At 37.5% G+C, this 21510-nt stretch overlaps 1 protein-coding gene across 16 annotated transcripts in view; it reads left to right on the top strand.

Annotated features, from left to right (window-relative positions):
* The window catches only part of SNX14 (sorting nexin 14), a 96702-nt gene that overhangs the window by 31408 nt on the left and 43784 nt on the right, over positions 1-21510 (top strand). For 12 of the 16 annotated variants that reach the window (XM_033234514.1, XM_033234520.1, XM_033234515.1 and 9 more), the window contains 7 exons: positions 6329-6413; positions 14407-14563; positions 16530-16605; positions 17352-17396; positions 17505-17585; positions 17676-17790; positions 21153-21308. In XM_033234514.1, coding sequence (XP_033090405.1) covers positions 6329-6413; positions 14407-14563; positions 16530-16605; positions 17352-17396; positions 17505-17585; positions 17676-17790; positions 21153-21308 — 715 coding nt within the window. Of the gene's footprint in view, positions 1-6328; positions 6414-14406; positions 14564-16529; positions 16606-17351; positions 17397-17504; positions 17586-17675; positions 17791-18224; positions 18244-21152; positions 21309-21510 lie in introns of those variants that run through there. The other 4 variants (XM_033234528.1, XM_033234526.1, XM_033234525.1 and 1 more) reach the window with 2 other exon arrangements.

The following is a 21510-nucleotide window of genomic DNA, read 5'->3' as shown; positions in this document are numbered from 1 at the left end:
ATGAAATACTGTGCAGCCATAAAAAAGGATGAGTTTGTGTCCTTTGTAGGGACATGGATGAAGCTGGAAACCATCGTTCTCAGCAAACTATTGCAAGAACAGAAAACCAAACACTACATGTTCTCACTCATAGGTGGGAAATGAAGAATGAGAACATTTGGACACAGGGTGGGGAACATCACACACCAGGGCCTGTCATGGGGTGGCGGGAAGGGGGGAGGGATAGCATTAAGAGATATACCTAATGTAAATGATGAGTTAACGGGTGCAGCACACCAACATGGCACATGTATATATATATAACAAACCTGCACGTTGTATACATGTACCCTAGAACTTAAGGTATAATAATAAAAAAAAAAGTCATGTTCCAGTTAGATGGATTTATTGGGTAAATGGCAATGATTATGGTCTACTTTAAAAAATATTTTTCTCAGCCAGGCACGGTGGCTCATGCCTGTAATCCCAGCACTTTGGGAGGCCTAGGTGGGTGGACCACTTGGACCACTCCACTCGAGGTCAGGAGTTCATGACCAGCCTGGCCAACATGGCGAAACTCCGTTTCTACTAAAAATACAACAAATTAGCCAGGCATGGGGGCAGGCATCTCTAATACCAGCTACTAAGGAGGCTGAGGCAGGAGAATTGCTTTAACCTGGGAGGTGGAGGTTGTAGTGAGCCAAGATCGCGCCATTGCATTCCAGTCTGGGCAACAAGAGCGAAACTCTATCTCAAACAAAACAAAACAAAACCAAACAAACAAATATTTTTCTAAGCTGTATTTTGTGCATATGTGGATCGTTGCCTATATATATATATTTGTAGTATATTGTCTGTAGACACACACACTTTTCTACTACTTTGTCGGTTCAGTATTGACGTATTGAACATATTGACAATGTTAATAAAGATTAATCTTGTTAAATTATTCCATACCTATTTGAGAAATGAACAATATAGTCAACTGCTAGAGAAAAGATGTGCAAAAAACATACAGTAGTTTGCAAAAAAAGATACAAAATGGCCAGTGAACACTTGAAAGTATGTTGTCTCACAGCAAATAAATATGTTGTAATGAGATACTATTCTTTTACTTATCAGACTGGGAAAGGTAAAAAAGAGTGTTAATATCTAGTATTGGTGATGTATGGAAAACAAGCTCAAATTCAAATTGGTATAATTCTCACATTTGAGGACAGTTTGGTAATCTTTATTAAGACTTAAAAATATCTATACTCCAGGCCGTGCGCCGTGGCTCACGCCTGTAATATGAGGTGGCTGAGATGGGCAGATCACTGGAGGTCGAGAGTCTGAGATCAGCCAGGCCAACATGGTGAAACCTCATCTCTGCTAAAAATACAAAAATTAGCCTGGCGTAATTGCGCACACCTGTAATCCTAGCTACTTGGGAGGCTGAGGCAGGAGAATCACTTGAACCCAGGTGGCCGAGGTTGCAGTGAGCTGAGATCGCACCACTGCACTCCAGCTTGGGCAACGGAATAAGACTCTGTCTCAAAAAAAAAAAAAAGTATGTTCAAAGATTTATTGCAGTGTAATTTATAATAAGTAAAACTGAAAAGAAAAATTGATGTCTACTAAGATTGTTAGTTGAGTAAATATAATACATTCTAATTATAGAATTCTACACAACCATGAACAATCATTTTGTAGAATAATACTTTTTTTCAAGGGAAAATATTTATCTTAAATAGTCAAGTAAAGGGAATGCTTATATGCTGCTGGTGGGAATGCAAATGAGTTCAGTCACTGTGGAAAGCCACTTTGGAGATTTCTTTTTTTTTTTTTTTTGAGGCGGAGTCTCGCTCTATCGCCCAGGCTGGAGTGCAGTGGCCAGATCTCAGCTCACTGCAAGCTCCGCCTCCCGGGTTTTACGCCATTCTCCTGCCTCAGCCTCCCGAGTAGCTGGGACTACAGGCGCCCGCCACCTCGCCCGGCTAGTTTTTTGTATTTTTTAGTAGAGACGGGGTTTCACTGTGTTAGCTAGGATGGTCTCGATCTCCTGACCTCGTGATCCGCCCGTCTCGGCCTCCCAAAGTGCTGGGATTACAGGCTTGAGCCACCGCACCCGGCCCACTTTGGAGATTTCTAAAAGAACTTAGAGCAGAATCCAAAGGAATATAAATTGTAGACATGGAATCAACCTAGATACCCATCAGTAGTGGACTAGATAAAGAAAATGTGGTACATTTACTCCATGGAATACTATGCAGCCATTAAAAACAAGGAAATCATGTTCTTTGCAGCAACATGGATGCAGCTGGTCCTAAGTGAATTAACACAGGAACGTAAAATCAAATATTGCATGTTCTCATTTATAAGTAGGAGCTAAACATTGGGTACACATAGACATAAATAAGGGAGCAATAGACGTGGTGACCTACTTGAGGGTGGAGAGTGGGAGGAGGATGAGGATCAAAAAACTACGTATGGGTACTGCATTCATTACTTGGGTGATGAAATAATTTGTACACCAAACCCCCATGACATGCAATTTACTCATGTAACGAGCCTACACATGTACTCCCCGAACCTAACATAAAAGTTAGAAAGAAAAGGAAAAAGAAATACAAAAGAAAAAAGAAACAGGGAAACTAATATGTGTGGTATTTTTCCACTTTGAAAACAAAGTTCATATATTAAAGCTTATTAATCCATATATTAAGGATGTATACCTTATCACTGTTAACTCTTTAAGTGTGGTGGTGGGCTGATGCTGATTTTTTTTTTCCATGCACTTCTTTATATTTGTCTTTTTCTATTGCATGTAGCTTTTATCACTTTTGAAAATAGTAGATAAACAGTAATCACGTTGTTTAACAGTCTTGGATAATTGACTCGTAATATTTAAGTGGAATAAAAGAGTAAGAAATATCAATTGGTTGATGACACACCATTTAAATTATACTTTGGAATAAGTAAAAATTGATTTATCAAAATTAATTGTGATTGCCATATTACAAGTAGCTAATAAACATTAGTTAATAGAACAATTCTGCTTTGTTAACCTTTTCTATTTTTTTTTTTTTTTTTTTGAGACAGAGTTTCACTTTATTGCCCAGGCTGGAGTGCAGTGGTGTGATCTCGGCTCACTGCAACCTCTGCCTCCCAGGCTCAAGCGATTCTCCTGCCTCAGCCTCCCGAGTAGCTGGGATTACAGACATGTGCCACTACTGCTTTGCTAATTTTTTTGTATTTTTAGGAGAGATGGAGTTTCACTATGTTGGTCAGGCTGGTCTCGAACGTCTGACCTCAAATGATTCACCCGCTTCAGCTTCCCAAAGTGCTGGGATTACAGATGTAAGCCACTGTGCCCAGCCTATTTTTTTTTGGCGGGGGGAGTCTTGCTGTGTCACCCAGTCTGGAGTGCAGTGGCACCATCTCGGCTCACTGCAATCTCCACCTCCCAGGTTCAAGCAGTTCTCCTGCCTCAGCCTTCGGAGTAGCTAGGATTACAGGTGCCCGCCACCACGCCTGGCTAATTTTTGTATTTTTAGTAGAGACAAGAGTTTCACCATGTTGGCCAGACTTGTCTCGGACTCCTGACTTCAAGTGATTCACTCGCCTCGGTCTCCCAGATTTCTGAGATTACAGGTGTGAGCCACTGTGCCAGGCCTATGTTAGGCTTTGGACTAGCTTAGTGGATTCTAAATTAATAGCACCTCATACTTGGAGTGTTTTATAGGTGTATATGTATGTATTTTGTTAATAGTTTTATTGAGATATAATTTACATACCATGTAATTCACTCATTTAAAGTATATGATTTATTAGTTTTTAGCATATTCAGTTGTACAACCATCCCCATAGTCAATTTTAGAACATTTTCATCACCCAGAAAGAGACCTTGTACCCTCTAGCCGTTAACATCACCTCTTCTGTCCCTTCATCCATAGCCAACCCCAAATCTTCGTGTATCTATGGATTTGTATGTCTATTCTGAACATTTCATATACATGGAATCATACAATATGTGGCCTTTCGTGACTGGTTTCTTTACTCAGCATAATGTTCTCAAGGTTTATCCATGTTATGTTGTAGAATGTATCAATATTTCACTCATTTTATGGCTAATATTCCATTGTGTGAATGTACCACATTTTGTTTATCCATTCATCAGTTGATGGACCTTTGTATTGTTTCTACCTTTTGTCTGTTATGTACCAATTAGTGTTTGTGTACAAGTTTTCTTTTTGTTGTTGGATATATATTTTCACTTATCTTGGGTATATACATAGGAGTACAATTGCTGGATCATATGGTAACTCTGTGTCTAACAATTTGAGTAACTGCCAGACTATTTTCCAAAGTGGCTCTACCATTTACATTCCCATCAGCAGTATATGAGGATCTCAATTTCTCCACATCCTTGCCAGAACTAGTTATAATCTCACTCTTTTATTCTAACCATCCTAGTAGATGTGACATGATATTCCATGGTGGTTTTGAATTGCATATCCCTGATGCCAATAATGTTGAGAACTTTTATGCTTATTTGCCATTTGTCTGCCTCTTTGAAGAAATGTCCGTTCAGATTCCTTACCTGCATTTTAACTGGGTTTTCTTTTTTGACTGAGTTGTAAAAGTTATTTATGTGGATACATGTCCTTTATCAGATAAATGGTTCGCAAAATATTTTCTTTGATTTTCTGAATTATATGATGGCTCCTATTTTATCTGCATCACTATCCTGGAAGATAAATGTGTCATTATTATATTCATTTTATAGAAAGATATTAACTTTGTTAAAGTGTTAGCAGATGTTAGCAGGTGTTAAAGGGCAAAAGATTAGGCCTTGGTCATCTTATTCCTTCTACAGTGTTCTGTTCATGATTCTGTTGCCTGCGTAATGTAAATTGGAAGTTTGGGAATAATGAAAACAAAGATTCATTTAGGGTCTACAATTTTTTAAAAATCATAGTTTAGCGACAAACCCATTATTTTACCATTTTAATTCTGACCTGAATTCCCTAAAGTGGAACTTACAAATAAAAATCTTACTGAGTATTCTTAGAAGACAAGATTTTACAAAATGTTAACATCTTGTTTATTTGATAAATATGAGAGTAATTTATAAGCGAGTACCAACTGGCCAAAAGCAAATGAAGATGTTATTTTCGACGAGGTGTAATACTAGCAAGAATATCCCTTCTTCCTGAATGTGTTTGATCTGGGTTTTATCAGCAAATCATTAAAATTTGGGGGTTTATGATCCATCATACTTACTAGATTAATCACCCTGGGATTTTGTTCCCTTCCTTAATATGGAGTTTAAAAAGAATTGAAAAATTAACACTATTGTGATGGAATTTTCTCATGCCTTTGATAAAGGAAATATATAATGTATTAAGTTTTATGGTGGAATACAGGCCTGTTGAAGTCCAATAAATATGCTTTTTGTTGATTTATTTATAATTTATTTTTAGTTATTATTTTTCCTGTTTTCTGTGTGTGCATATAAGTCCTCAGCCCTCGCTCACTAACCTATCATAATCACTGCAGCTTCTAGCCTTTAGGTTGAAAAATCTTGATGGGGAATGGTGAAACTTAATTTTATTCTAAAATAGGATGTTTCCATATATCTTGAAGCCAGGATTCCTGCTGGGTATGGTGACTAATGCCTTTAATCCCAGCACTTTGGGAGGCTGTTGGGAGGCTAAGGTGGATGGATTACTTGAGTCCAGGAGTCAGAGACCAGCCTGGGCAACATGGCGAAACCCCGTCCCTACTAAAAAATACAAAAAATTAGCTGGGCATGGTGGCATGCGCCTGTATTCCCAGCTACCCTGGAGGCTGAGGTGGGAGAATCACCTGAGCCTGGGAAACTAGACTGCAGTGACATGGTGCCACTGCTTTCCAGCCTGGGCAGCCGGTGTGAGACCCTGTCTCAAAAAACAACAAAAACCCAAAAAACAAACCAGGATTTATCTTGTAAGCTGAATGAGGAAGTTCATTTTCAAGTAATTTCTTACTAATCACAAATTTACAACATCAAAGGAATAATAAGTTACTGGAGTTTTCCTTGAATGCATTTAATACAAAGAACATGTAAAGAAGCTAGGAATAAAGATACTATTTTGTGGGAAAGATTTAGTATTTAAGGTATACATATTAAGATTAATTTTCAGTACTGTGGGTAAAAAAAATTAATGTTACAGTTTAGTATGATGCAGGAATATAAAGTGTTATTTTTGAAAGATTCTGAATACTTCTAATTTTTAAGATATATTCCAATATCATAATTGTAGTGTACCTGCTATTGTAACTTAGTGATAATTATTTTAAAAGTTTTAATGTTGAATTTTTCTAGGTGGATATTCCATCTATTATAACCAAGAAACTATTAAAAGCAGCAATGAAGCATATAGAAGTGATAGTTAAAGCCAGACAGAAAGGTAATACAGTTTTATACTATAGTTTGAGTGATTTTGTTTTTATACACCAATTTTCACCTGAAATATCTAAATATGAGTACTGATTCATTAACTTATATATTCACAGTTGATGTGAGAGTATTCTTTTGAACTGAAATCTCTTTCAGTAGTTTGTTAATAATGTGTGAAAACTTGAGAACCTTTAAAAATTAAAAGCTAACTTTACCGCTGACACTCTTAGTCAGTTTTGAATGATAATCTGTTTCTCTGAAGTAGCTTTCATTTCTCTTCACCCTTTCTCCTTAATGATTTCAATGGTTTTGATCTATTCTAGCCCATCCTTTTTATTGCCGCTAGGTTACTTTTATGATATGACAAGTCTCATATTGTCTTTCTGCTAAAAAAAATTCAGTGACTGTCATAGCATCTATACTGTGTATTTAAATCCTTTTCTGTCTAGTCAGATATTAGTTCTAGTCTTGTCTTTCACTATATTATGCTTTAGCCACGGTGACCTGTTTGCTGCTTCTCATGTATGTTCTGTCCTTTTTACTATCATGATTTGCACATAGCATATGTTCATTAAATGTTTTCCCTTCCTTCTTTCCTTTCCTCCTTTCCTTACCATATCTTGCAAGATCTTTTCTGAGTGAATGAGTGGAATCCTCATTTGAGACTTTTCATGCTTTAAGATCAAGCTCTAAAATGTTTCTTTTTAACAAAACTACTTCTATGCGCTATACTTAGTTCGTGAAACTGAGATTTTCCTTGTATTTGCATTTGGTATTCTTTTTTGTCAGTGGTTTCTGAAGTATCTTCTGCAGAATACCACTCTACACACGTGACCATATGACCAGAAGAGGTTTCATGGTCATATTTTTTATTAATTACTATTGTATTCCCCTTGTAGAAATTCCCATAGGTAGGAGCATACCAAAAGCTTTGGGTAGTCTTGCAGCAGTGAAATAGCTTTAACTTTAATGTAGCACGTTCCAAATTCATTTGAGCCTGGAATCACTTTTCCCCCCTACATAGTATCAATTATTTTAATCAAAAAACATTTTGGGCAATTATGCTATAGGTAGATTTGAAGTTAAATGAAATTATTAGTTTATTTGCCTTTTGATATGAGTATTTCCTCAGATATCAGAATTGTTTTAAATTATATATTTAAAAATTATTCTGTGTTCATCTTATAACAAGTAAAAATAATTTTACCTTCAACATAGTTTAAAAAAAAAGATGAGGTTGGGTGTGGTGGGCTCATGCCTGTAATCCCAGCACTTTAGGAGACTGAGGTGGGCAGCTCACTTGAGATCAGATGGAGTTCAAGACCAGCCTGGCCAACATGGTGAAACCCATGTCTACTAAAAATACAAAAATTAGCCAGGTGTGGTGGTGCTACACAGGAGGCTGAGGCAGGAGAATGGCTTGAACCCAGGAGGCGGAGGTTGTGGTAGGCAGAGATTGTGCCATTGCACTCCAGCCTGGTAGATAGAGCGAGACTCTATCTAAAAAAAAAAAAAAAAAAAAAGATGAATGTGAAAGAGTTTGAGTACACATAACTTTCTTTTTCTTTTTAAATTGCAAAAAAAATTTTTTTTCTTTTAGAGATGAGGTATTACTATGTTGCTCAGGCTGGTCTCAACCTCTTGGGCACAAGCAGTCTGCCTGCCTCGGCCTCCCAAAGTGCTGAGATTCCAGGTATGAGCCACTGTGCCTGGCCAAGTACATATAACTTAATTGTCGTGTTGTAAAGGCTACTTTACTGTCAGAAGAATGTATAGGAAAAGTATTTTTCTTTAAATCAGTAGATATTATGTTTTAGAGCAATTTTACATTTACAGAAGAATTATTGAGCAGAAAGTACAGTGAGTTCTCATATACTCTCACTTTTTCCTAGCATTGACATCTTACATTACTTGATACATTTATTATAATCAATGTACCAATATTGATACATCATTATTAACTGAAGTCTGTAGTTTAGGTTTTTGTTGTTTTTTGTTTGTTTGTTTGTTTGTTTTTGAGATGGAGTTTTGCTCTAGTTGCCCAGTCTGGAGTCCAATGGCACAATCTCGGCTCACTGCAACCTCCGCTTCCTGGGTTTAAGTGAGTCTCCTGCCTCAGCCTCCGAAGTAGCTGGGATTACAGGCCTGTAACACCACACTTGGCTAATTTTGTTATTTTTAGTAGAGATGAAGTTTTGCCATGTTGACCAGGCTGGTCTTGAACTCCTGACCTCAGCTGATCCACCCGCCTTGGCCTCCCAAAATGCTGAGATTACAGGCATGAGCACCATGTCTGGCCGCATTAGGTTTTACTCTTTACATTATGCATTCTATGGATTTTGACAAATGTATAATCATGTATTCATCATTACAGTAGCATACTGAATAGTTTCCCTGCCCTAAAAATCCCCTGTGCTTTCTCTGTTCATCCTTCTTTCCTCTGAGAATCCCTGGCAACCACTGATATTTTTACTGTCTCTACAGTTTTGACGTTTCCAGAATGTTATATAGTTGGAATCTTACAATATGTTTCAGATGGATTTCTTTCAGTTAGCAATATACATTTAACTTTTATCTTTTCGTGGCTTGATAACCCATTTATTTTTACTACTCAATTATGTTCCATTGTGTGGATATACCACACTTCGTTTATCCATTCACCAATTGAAGGGCATCTTGGTCCAATTTTTGGCAATTATAAATAATGCCGTTATAAGCATTTGTAGGTTTTTGTGTGGGACAAATATTTTTAATACAGTTTTAATTTTGTTCTAAAGACAAAGACAAGAAGCCTCTTAGACTATGAGTAAATGGAGTCATCTTTTAACTTTTAGTAGAATTGATGAGTTTAGTAAAATCCCCAAATTAGTTTGTCTCTATGAGAGTGACGTTATATATATATGTCACATTGGTAATCCCAGCACTTTGGAAGGCTGAAGCTGGAGGATCACTTGAGCCCAGGAGTATGAGACAAGCCTGGGCAACATAGTGAGACCCTGTCTCTATAAAAAAATTAAAACATTAGCTGCGTGTGGTGGCATGTGCCTGTAAGTCCTAGCTACTTGGGAAACTGAAGCAGGAGGATTTCTAGAGACCAGGAGTTTGAGACTGCAGTGAGCTGTGATCACCCAATTACACTCCAGCCTGGGCAACAGAACAAGACCCTGTCTGAAAAAAAGAAGAATAAAAAAGGAGAATGATATATAATATAAACTAATTTGACTAAAATTTATCATTGAATTTTTGTAAGAGGAGTTGCTAATTTGCTACTATGTAAAAAATCATCCTCAATTATAAAGTCACCCTCAAATATTAGATTGGATTCATTGATAACATTGTAATCATCATAATTAATGAAGTCCATAGAAGTAAAGGCTCAGAGAATTAGGAGGGCTCTTGTTTTATCCCAAGATCCCAGTGTTCTAAATATTATGATAGTAAATTAGATAGACTTGTAAAAAAAGGTTTTCAAATTTTTGATTTTTCATTTCTTTTAATGTATAAATTTGTTTTCTAAGTTCTTTGGCTCTACATGTGAGCATAATTCAGGAAGTAAAGTTTCATTTCTTCATCCATAGTTGTCTTCTCTGTCTTGGCATTCTCTGCTTAATCTTCTTCTTGAGAATAGGCATTATATAGAAGTTGTCTATGTAAGTACTTCCATGGCTCTTAGAAATGTTGAATATATATATGTGTGTGTGTGTATACACATATATGTATGTATGCAACATATGAATATATGTGTATATTCAACATTTATATACATATATATATATATATATATAATGTAAATTGGATAATGATTGTGTGGGACTTTACTCCAGACTTTCAACCTGAAGATATCTCTTTATCATGGATTTTGTGGACCTTTCCTTTTGTGGTCTGAAAACTGCCAACTAATTAGGCATTAAATATACTGGTGATCAGTGAAAATTAATCCATGCTTTGTATTCTAATGTATGAATGCTTAATCACACTAAATATTATAATTACTTATCTATATTATATTATGACTTTTCAGTGTTAATAACTGTTTACTGATACAGATTCTTTTTTGTTTTTGAGAAGGAGTCTTGCTCTGTTGCCCAGGCTGGAGTGCAGTGGCGCAATCTTGGCTCACTGCAAGCTCTGCCTCCAGGGTTCACACCATTCTCCTGCCTCAGCCTCCTGAGTAGCTGGGACTACAGGTGCCTGCCATCAAACTCGGCTAATTTTTTCTGTATTTTTTTAGCAGAGATGGGGTTTCACCGTGTTAACCAGGATGGTCTCTGATCTCCTGACCTTGTGATCTGCCTGCCTTGGCTTCCCAAAGTGCTGGGATTACAGGCGTGAGCCACCATGCCCGGCCTGATACAGATTCTAAGGCTCAAAGGGATTGTTTCATTTGTTTAAAATCTTATCAATAAAGAAGTAGAACTGGGACTTAGCACAGCTTACTGTGCTAAGATACTGTACAGAGAGTTCTGACTTTTATGTTCATGATATAAATTTCTAGAAGACCCATGCCCCAAATTCTAATGAAAAACAGCTTGGCAAATAATTTAAAATGCATTTCTTATAAAAACTATGTCCTTTGCTAATCCCGCTTTAGACCCACAAGTCCAGATAGCCTTGATTTACCTTCTTAGTACTGTTGCCAAGCTGAACTCGGGTCTGCTTTCCCAGTGCGCAGAAAAAAAGCAAGCACTGACACTGGGATTTTCAGCAAGGGAACGTGAGGCATTTATTGCTAACAAGGAGAACAAGCAGCTACTGCTTACGACCTGAATTCCCCAGTGGCATACAAGCAAGGGTTTTTAGACTTGGGGTAAATTTCAATAAGCAAAAGTTATATGTAAAATTGTAAGTCAGTACATGGAGGTTATACATGGGTTGACTCAGAAAGCTGGGATATCTTGAAGTGGGGCCTTACAAGTGATAGGTGGATTCAGAGAGTCTTTGGTTTGCAGTTGGTTAAGAAAGCAAGGCTTTGTCTAAAAACCTGGGGTTAGCAGAAAGGAATGTTAAGGCTTGATCTGTGGGTGTAACTCTCTCCAGGCCCCTCAGGAAGAAATTTAGAACGGTGGTTAGAGTTCAGTCCTCAGTTCCCCCTTGTCTGAAGTCTCCATGACAGTGGTTGACATGTTCTATTTAGTGGGGGTCCAGGTTTCTGAAAAATAATTCAAGGACATATGTTACAATTTTATCTTTAGTTTCTGTAGGGAACCAAACATGCTGTGACTCTGGCTTACTTGGGCGGCTGTTGTTTATGTTATTATTTTCTTGTTTAGCAAGTTATTCACTCACTTTCCTAATTGCTGGTTGTAGGGCTAGCTTAGGTGCCTGCAATTTCCCTTGGGACTCAAAAGTTTTTTCTTTATTTTTATTTTTTTATTTTTTTATTTTATTTATTTATTGTTTTTTTTTGAGACGGAGTCTCGCTCTGTCACCCAGGCTGGAGTGCTGTGGCCGGATCTCAGCTCACTGCAAGCTCCGCCTCCCGGTTCATGCCATTCTCCTGTCTCAGCCTCCCAGGTAGCTGGGACTACAGGCGCCACCACGTCGCCCGGCTAGTTTTTTGTATTTTTTAGTAGAGACGGGGTTTCACCGTGTTAGCCAGGATGGTCTCAATCTCCTGACCTCGTGATCCGCCCGTCTCGGCCTCCCAAAGTGCTGGGATTACAGGCTTGAGCCACCGCGCCCGGCCTTTTTCTTTATTTTTATGCTGGGGGTCCTGGCAGGCCCCTAAGGATTGCTGCTCTATCTCAGTACTCACACTTTTGGAATGCATATAATGCCTTTTTTTGGTGTGTGAATATGCTTGCATTCTATTTCAATAAACACAGAAGGAAATAGTTGTAAAATAAATGCCATTGAATTAGGGTTAAGATTGCCAACACAGACTCCATGATTTGAAAAAACTGCACCGAGTGCAGAAAGGGAAAAGCATCACTTGCCTTTCCACTTAGTCTTTTGAGGTCTGTAAAAAGGAGCAATACTATTAATTTTACATTTGAAAATACTAGTTATTGCCAGGTCTAAAAAAAACTTTGCTAACATAACTTTTATTATCAGTTAGTATTTATTAAGAAATCTATCCTTTCATGGGTTTCTACTTTAAATAGTATTATATTTCCTATGTCCTCTGCTCTGGGCAGAAGATCCAGAACTTAACCAATGAAGCCAGATTCTATTGTGAACACAAGTTCTCTGAAAAGGGATTTGAGAGTAAAGAGACTTCGTTTCAGGGAACAGTTTGCAAACCAGGGAAACATAACCTTCTTCTGAAACAAAGCTGCATTCCAGAGGACAAAGAGTTCTGGTTTTATAGCAAGAGTTCCTTCCCAGGTTCCCAATCAGGCCTCTTTATGCAGATGAAGGATTACAATCTGATTGGTCAGTGCAGCTGAGTTCTGATTGGTTGATACTGCTGAATCCTGATTGGCTGGGACAGGTGAGCTTACATTGGTTGGTTCAGGGGAGCCCTGATTGGTTGGTTTCCAGGCCCAAAACCATAAATCTGACAGATGTTTCTTTGAAATCGCTTCTAGAGGGAGGGGATTTCCAGCCACAGGAACTGGTTTTGCTTGCTTGTAGAAAGGGAGGTCGTATGAAAAAGTTTCATAGCATCTTTCTGAGAACACAGAGTATATAACTGCTTCCTCACCAGCTATAGTGGCCTGGATCTATTTTAAATTTGAGTTTCTCAGCTAGGGGGATTCCATTTTGTCTGAGGGCTGAGGGCATGTTTTGATACTCTAACTGCTTTAAAAGGTAACTTGGATGTGAAAGCAGATGCGATTGAAGAATTTTGAAGCCAGGTGCAGTGGCTCATGCCTGTAATCCCAGCACTTTGGGAGACCGAGGTGGGTGAATCACCTGGAGTCAGGAGTTCCAGACCAGCATGGTCAACATGGTGAAGCCCGGTCTCTACAAAAAATATAAAAATTAGCCGGACGTGGTGGCGGGTGCTTGTAATCCCAGTTACTAGGGAGGCTGAGGCAGAATTGCTTGAACCTGGGAGGTGGAGGTTGCAGTGAACCAAGATCATGCCATTGCACTCCAGCCTGGGGGTAAGAGTGAAACTCTGCCTCAAAAAAAAAAAAAAAAGAAAAAAAGAAAAATTGAGGCCTATAATCCCAGCAATTTGGGAGGCTGAAGTGAGCAGATTGCTTCAGTTCAGAAGTTTGAGACCAGCCTGGGCAACATGACAAAACCCCATCTCTACAAAAAATACAAAAATTAGCCGGGCACAGGAATGTCCACCTGTGGGCCCAGCTACTCTGAAGGCTCAAGCGGGAGGATCGCTTGAGCCGAGGAGGTCGAGGCTACAGTGAGCCGAGATCACACCACTGCATACCTCCAGCCTGGGTGACGGAGCGAGACCTTGTCTCAAAATAATAATGACAATAATTTTGAGTAGGATAGTTTTTGCTTTTGGAGAGGATAAAGAAGATATAGCATTTGGCAACAAAAGCCTTATGTGTGCTAGAAATTGTAAAAGTTGTTTTCTCTAATTTTTTCCACTTAATCATTTGCTATTATTTTATATAACTTGTAGAGACATAAGTTTAAATTTTTGTTTGCAAGAGGGTCCATTTATCAATTTATTGCAAAATAAGCAGACTTATAATAAAGTGCACATTGAAAAGAGGTTAGGAAAGGAATGACTTGGTTACATATTTTTTTGGAAACATTTCCATTTACTGCAGCCTTGTAATCTCCGCCTCCTGGATTTAAGCAATTCTCCTGCCTCAGCCTCTTGAGTAGCTGGGACTACAGTCGTGTGCCCCCATGCCTGGCTAATTTTTGTATTTTTTGTAGAGACGGGTTTGCACCATGTTGGCAAGGCTGGTCTCGAACTCCTGGTCTCAAGCGGTTTGCCTGCCTCGGCCTCCCAAAGTGCTGGGATTACAGGCATGAGTCACCACGCCCAGCCCATGCTTTTCTATTTGTTAGTGGAAATGACCGAAATTATTTAATGTCACTTAACTTGTTTCCATATTTATCTTTGATCTCTATAGTAAAAAATACAGAGTTTTTACAGCAAGCTGCTTTAGAAGAATATGGTCCAGAGCTTCATGTTGCTTTGAGAAGTCGAAGAGATGAATTACACTATTTAAGGAAACTTACTGAACTGCTTTTTCCTTATATTTTGCCTCCTAAAGCAACAGACTGCAGGTATAAAAAGACTAGACAATATAATAGTATTTGCATAACATGCCATATGTATATTACTATTTTTGATTATGATAGGAGTACACTAAAATTTGAGGTTAGCCTATGAATAGCTTTTCATTTGAAAAAATTTATTAAAGTATTAATATATAATTTATTAATTATGGTCTTAAAATGCCAATTTAAGTGCTATTTGTGGTGTGTTGTGTAGTTTAGAATTTTTCTTTAAAACTGATCTTGGACATAAAATATAAATATGAATAAAATTAATTTTTCATATCATTATACTTTATTTCATTGGTGTTCCCCTTTAAAGACATGCACATTATAACTATAATAGGCAAAAACACTTAAACAAACTGTATAGATGAGTTTATGTTTCTTTTTTTTTTTTTTTTTTTTGAGACGGAGTCTCGCTCTGTCACCCAGGCTGGAGTGCAGTGGCCGGATCTCAGCTCACTGCAAGCTCCGCCTCCCGGGTTCACGCCATTCTCCTGCCCCAGCCTCCCAGGTAGCTGGGACTACAGGCGCCGCCACCTCGCCCGGCTAGTTTTTTGTAGTTTTTAGTAGAGACGGGGTTTCACCATGTTAGCCAGGATGGTCTCGATCTCCTGACCTCACGATCCGCCCGTCTCGGCCTCCCAAAGTGCTAGGATTACAGGCTTGAGCCACCGCGCCCGGCCCGATGAGTTTATGTTTCAAGGTATCCAACTGGGAAAAAGAATTGGAGGTCATTTACTCTGTTCCTCCTTTTTCTGGCTGGGGCATGTTTAGATTATTCCATAAATTATCTTGTTACTCTTACCCTAATAACCGTTAGAGGAGTAATCATGTCTTATTTTTAGTGATATTTAAAGTGATGTACTTTAAATACTACTTTTTGTTTAAAATTTTTATGTGATTCTTAAAATTATTTTAGTATTTTGAACTGCATGATTTTTATACTAGACTAGTTTATAATAGTAAATGTGATTATAAATATATTTATAATATTAAATATTAATTTAAATATGTATTAAACAATTAAATACTCTTAGGTAGGAAGTATTTTCTTTTCTTTTCTTTTTTTTTTTTTTGAGACGGAGTCTCGCTCTGTCACCCAGGCTGGAGTGCAGTGGCCGGATCTCAGCTCACTGCAAGCTCCGCCTCCTGGGTTTACGCCATTATCTCGCCTCAGCCTCCCGAGTAGCTGGGACTACAGGCGCCCGCCACCTCGCCCGGCTAGCTTTTTGTATTTTTTAGTAGAGACGGGGTTTCACCGTGTTAGCCAGGATGGTCTCGATCTCCTGACCTCGTGATCCGCCCGCCTCGGCCTCCCAAAGTGCTGGGATTACAGGCTTGAGCCACCGCGCTCGGCCTTTTTTTTTTTTTTTTTTTTTGAGATGGAGTCTTGCTCTGTCACCCAGGCTGGAGTTCAGTAGCATGATCTCAGCTCACTGCAACCTCCACCTCCCAGATTCAAGTGATTCTCCTGCCTCAGCCTCCCTGTTAGCTGGGATTACAAGCATGCACTACTACGCCCAGCTAATTTTTGTATTTTTGGTAGAGACGGGGTTTCATCATGTTGGCCAGACTGGTCTCGAACTCCTGACCTCGTGATCCCCCCACCTCAGCCTCCCAAAGTTCTGGGATTATAGGCATGAGCCACCCTGCCCAGCCAATAGAGAGTATTTCCTAATGTCCTCCACGTTCCTCCTGTTAAGGAATACTTTTTTTTTCTCTTAAGTAATATTTTATTTTAGCCAAGGAAGAACTCTAACTCTTTGCTCTTCAACGTGTGGTCTGCAAACCAGTAGCATGAACACTGGTTGAGAGTTCGTTAGAAATGCAGAATTTTAGGGCTTAACCAAGACCTACTGAATTGTAGTCTCCATTTTAACAAGATCCTTAGGTAATTCATATGCCCTTGAAAGTTAAGAACTAATATAAATCACTAAATATAAACAGTTATTATTATTTCTTTTTCCAGATCTTTGACTTTACTTATAAGAGAGATTCTGTCTGGCTCTGTGTTCCTTCCTTCTTTGGATTTCCTAGCTGATCCAGTAAGACTTAATTTTTTTTTTTTAATTGTTACAAATTACACTTAATATAAAATTTAGTATCTTAAACATTTTTATGTATATAGTCAGCGATATTGAAAACATTCATGTTGTGCAAACATCCCCATTCCCCATCTCCAGAACTCTTCACCTTATGAAACTGAAACTCTACATCTGTTAACAGTAACTCCTCATTCCTTCCTCCCTCCAGCCCTCCTGGCAACCACCATTCTGCTTTCTGTCTCCATGAATTTGACTACTCTGGGTACCACATATAAGTGGAATCATAAGTATGAGTCTTTTTGTAACTGGCTTATTTCACTTAGCGTAGTGTCTTCAAGGTTCATCTATGTTGTAGCATGTGTCAGAATTTCCTTCCTTTACAAGGCTGAGTAATATTTTATTGTATGTGTATAACATGTTTTGCTTATCTATTCATCCATTGATGGACACATCGGATGCTTCTACCTTTGATCCAGTAAGATTTTGAAGAATTAAGAATGACTTAGAAATATTTTAAATGCCAAAATCAGAATAGCTTTTATGTGTCCATTTCCACAAAGGTTAAGAACCTCTTTTGTAGATGTAAACAAACTCCTGCTGTAATACATATGTGCACATTTTTTACCACTGGTCCATTTATTTTTTCATTTTTCTAGAAACTTATATAATATGATACAAGTTATGAAAATTCTGGGGAGAATACAGTAGTGGAATTATTTTGACTTATGTTTATTATTTTCCACTAGGATACTGTGAATCATTTGCTTATCATCTTCATAGATGACAGTCCAGTGAGTATTGAATATATTAGAAAACACTTCAGATTGCATTGAATTTTGATTTTGTATGTCAAATCAAGTGGGAATTTTACTGAGTTAATAATTCTCTTTCTTTCAAAGCCTGAAAAAGCAACTGAACCAGCTTCTCCTTTGGTTCCATTCTTGCAGAAATTTGCAGAACCTAGAAATAAAAAGCCATCTGTAAGAATTTTCAGCAATAACACCTTTTTGATATAAACAATTTTAGAACTCATTTATGTAGCTTAAACTTAATCTTTCTCTTATGTCAAGGTGCTGAAGTTAGAATTGAAGCAAATCAGAGAGCAACAAGATCTTTTATTTCGTTTTATGAACTTTCTGAAACAAGAAGGAGCAGTGCACGTGTTGCAGTTTTGTTTGACTGTGGGTGAGGCTTACCTGTGTATTTTAAGAAAAGTAATTTTTAAACCTTTTAATGTATTTGAATATTTTAAATCAGATCTGATGTTGTGGTATCCATCTATCATTGTACTAAATTTCATATGCTCGATTTTCTTTTTTTTTTGTTTGAGGTGGAGTTTTGCTCTTGTTGCCCACCCAGGCCAGAGTGCAATGGTGCAATCTCAGCTTACTGCAACCTCCACCTCCCGGGTTCAAGCGATTCTCCTGCCTCAGTCTCCCGAGTAACTGGGATTACAGGCGTATGCCACCATCCCAGCTAATTTTGTATTTTTAGTAGAGACGGGGTTTCTCCATGTTGGTCAGGCTGGTCTTGAATTCCCGACCTCAGGTGACCCGCCCACCTCGGCCTCCCAAAGTGCTGGAGTTACAGGCATGCGCCACCGCGCCCGGCCATCTACTCGATTTTCTAACAGCATCTGTGAGTTTCTCCCAAGTGCCCACTCCTTTCCAGATTGGGAAATAATCTGTCACTAACTTCATTCAAATCCGAGTAGCAGAAAAATAAAAGCTACTAAAAGTGTAGTATAATGAAAATATATTAAAGACCCAAACTGTAACCCATGTCAATATCACTTCACAGTTTTTGTAAAGGATTGTTTTGATTAAATTATCAAATATAAAAACGCCTCATTTTGATTATAAGCTCTCTAGCTTTATAGATTATTGGATTTATAAGAAACTTTATAGACTATGAAAAAATCATTTTTAATGCATTTAATTTCTTTTTAAAATATAACTTTAAAGAATTGAGGTATAATTTATACAGTGAAACTCATAGAATTTAAATGTATAGTTTGATCAGTTTTGCACATGTGTACATCCATGTAACTTGCATCTTTATCAAGATCTAGAACATTTATTTCTATCAGCCCAGAAAATTTCCTTAGGATCCTTCCCAAGAGATCCACTCCTTCCCCTACTCCTGCCAAAGCCATCGCTAGTCTCATTTCTCTCACCACAGATTAGTTTTGCCTGCATAGTTTTTTTATATAGATTGAATCACATAATATGTATTCCTTTGTGCCTGGCTTCCTTCACTCAGGATAATGCTTTTTAAAGTTCATCTATGTTTTTGTCTAAATAAGTAGTTTGGGCAAGGTGTGGTGGCTCATGCCTATAATCCCAGCACTTTGGGAGGCTGAGACAGGTGGATCAGTTGAGGTCAGGAGTTCGAGACCAACCTGGGCAACGTAGTGAAACCCTGTCTTGACAAAAATACAAAAATTAGCTAGGCGTGTTGACTCATGCCTGTAATCGCAGCTAATCAGGAGGCTGAGGCAGGAGAATTGTTTGAACTCGAGTGGTGGAGGTTGCAGTGAGCTGAGATCGTGCCACTGCACTCCAACCTGGGTGACAGAGTGAGACTCTGTCTCAAAATAAATAAATAAATAAATAAATAAATATGTCGTTTGTTCTTTGCTGAGTGGTATTCCATTGTATGAATACATATATCTTTTATTACTTTATAACTATTAACCAAGTGCAGATACATTTAAGATTGTTATATCTTCTTAATGAATTTATCCTTTTATCATTATAAAATGCTCCTCTTTTATCTTCGGTAATGTTCAGTCTTGAAATCTACTGTGTCTGATGTTAATGTAGCCACATCATCTTTCCTTATATTTGAGTATGCATTTGTATATCTTTTTCTATCTGATTGAAATGTTTAATGTATTTCTAGTAAGCAGCACATAGTTGCTCTTGCTTTTAAAAAAAACTAATTTAGTAATCTTTGTTTTTTAATTGGTATCTGTAGTACATTTACACTTGATATATTTATTACATGTTTATTGTTAGGCCTTCCATCTTGGTGTTTGTTTTATATTTGTCCTGTATATTCCTTGCCTTTCTTTTACTCCTTTGCTGCCTTTCTTGAGGTTGAGTATTGTTTAGTATTTTGTTTTATCTTTCCTATTGACTTTTTGAGTCTGTTCTGTTATTTTTTTGATTGATCAGATATTATGTTTTTTTTTTTTTCATTTATCATAGTCCTAATTTAAAAATATTTTACTGCTTCAGGAGCAATGTAAGACCCTCATTGTACCTCAGAGCATCCCCTCCTGCCTATTATTGTGCTCCTGTTGTTACGTATTTTAATTCTTCATAGGCTATAAACCCACAGTACATCATTTCTTCGCTAAATAGTCATCAGGCTTCTACATGTGTGGAATGCACACACACATTCATTTTTAAAGGTTCTTATAATTATTGGCATATTTACTGTCCCGGTGCTCTTCATTTCTTTCTGCAGAACCAGGCTTCTGCTGAAAGAAATCATTTTCACAGTACTTATAATACAAATATGCTGGAGATAAATTTTCTTAGCTTTTGTCTATCTGAAAAGATGGCATGATCATGGCTCACAAAATACAACCTCAACTTCCTGAGCTCAAGTCATCCTCTTGCCTCAGCCTCCGAAGTAGCTGGGACTACGGGTGAACACCACCATGCCTGGCTAATTCTTTATAGAGACTGAGTCTCACTATGTTGCCTAGGCTGGTCTTGAACTCCTGGGCTCAAGTGATCCTCCTTCCTCAGCCTCCCAAAGTGCTGGGATTACAGGCATGAGCCACCACACCTGACCTTTAATCAATTTTGACAATTCCTGGCTGTCTTTTCAAATATCCTGCCCCTTTATATGCATGTTAACTCATACAGGAATGGCAGTTATATTCTGTGGCCTCACAAATCTTATATGCTGTATTCCAACTTTTTTTTTTTTTTAACTCCCTTTTTTCCCCCTTTATATTTTGGTTTGAATGATTAAAAAGTAAATGGTAAACTCCTTATTAACACATCTTGAAATAAAATGAAAAAACAATTGGTATTTTGGCTGTCCTAATACAACCATCTTTTATTTTGGAATAAACATTCATTTGTTTAAACTGTCAGTTCTGCCACTAGTTTGCAGCATTCATGATGGAGAGAAATATTGTTTAAAAACATTGATTGGAACTAAAAACAGTATTCATATTTATTTTTATTTAGTAAATCAGATTTCAGAATAATGAAAGACTTGTGGTATAATAAATTAATCCAGTATTGTTCTTTAAGGAAACTATTAGAAGTGTGTTTAGTGTCCTGAATTTTAGCAAATTTGTATTGCTATTTATGTATTTACATATTTTCTGTTAATGTATAAAAATTGGTTGATTGCATTTCTCTTTTATTGAGTAGTTATCTTATTCTCAAATATTTTTTAAAAACTTAGATGAATTAGATTGCTGCTGTTAGCATTGGCTGCAATTAGAATGGGACTATTAAGTGTTTATGAATAGTTTTATATTAAAATTATTTTTTCTTTTTCTTTCCCTCATTTGTTAGAGGAATTTAATGATAGAATTTTACGACCAGAATTATCAAATGATGAAATGCTATCTCTTCATGAAGAGTTGCAGAAGATTTATAAAACATACTGTTTGGATGAAAGTATTGACAAAATTAGATTTGATCCCTTCATTGTAGAAGAGATTCAAAGAAGTAAGTCAAAGACGATACGAATAACTCATTTAGCATTCTTACAGTTTTCTCATTTATTCTCTGCTTACTATTGCAGCGGCTGTCTGCAGTACATGGGCAGCTGTTATTCTATTTCGCTAATGAGATGAAAGCTTTAAAGAAAAGACTTATTTATACTTTACGTATTTGTCAGAACTAGAGCTTGATTGGTCTAATTTCTCAA

The sequence above is a fragment of the Trachypithecus francoisi genome, unplaced genomic scaffold (assembly GCF_009764315.1).
Source record: "Trachypithecus francoisi isolate TF-2019V2 unplaced genomic scaffold, Tfra_2.0 Lachesis_group15, whole genome shotgun sequence".
Lineage (NCBI taxonomy): Eukaryota > Metazoa > Chordata > Mammalia > Primates > Cercopithecidae > Trachypithecus > Trachypithecus francoisi.
Note: the sequence above shows the minus strand (reverse complement) of the source record. Positions and strands in the feature narration are given on the sequence as shown.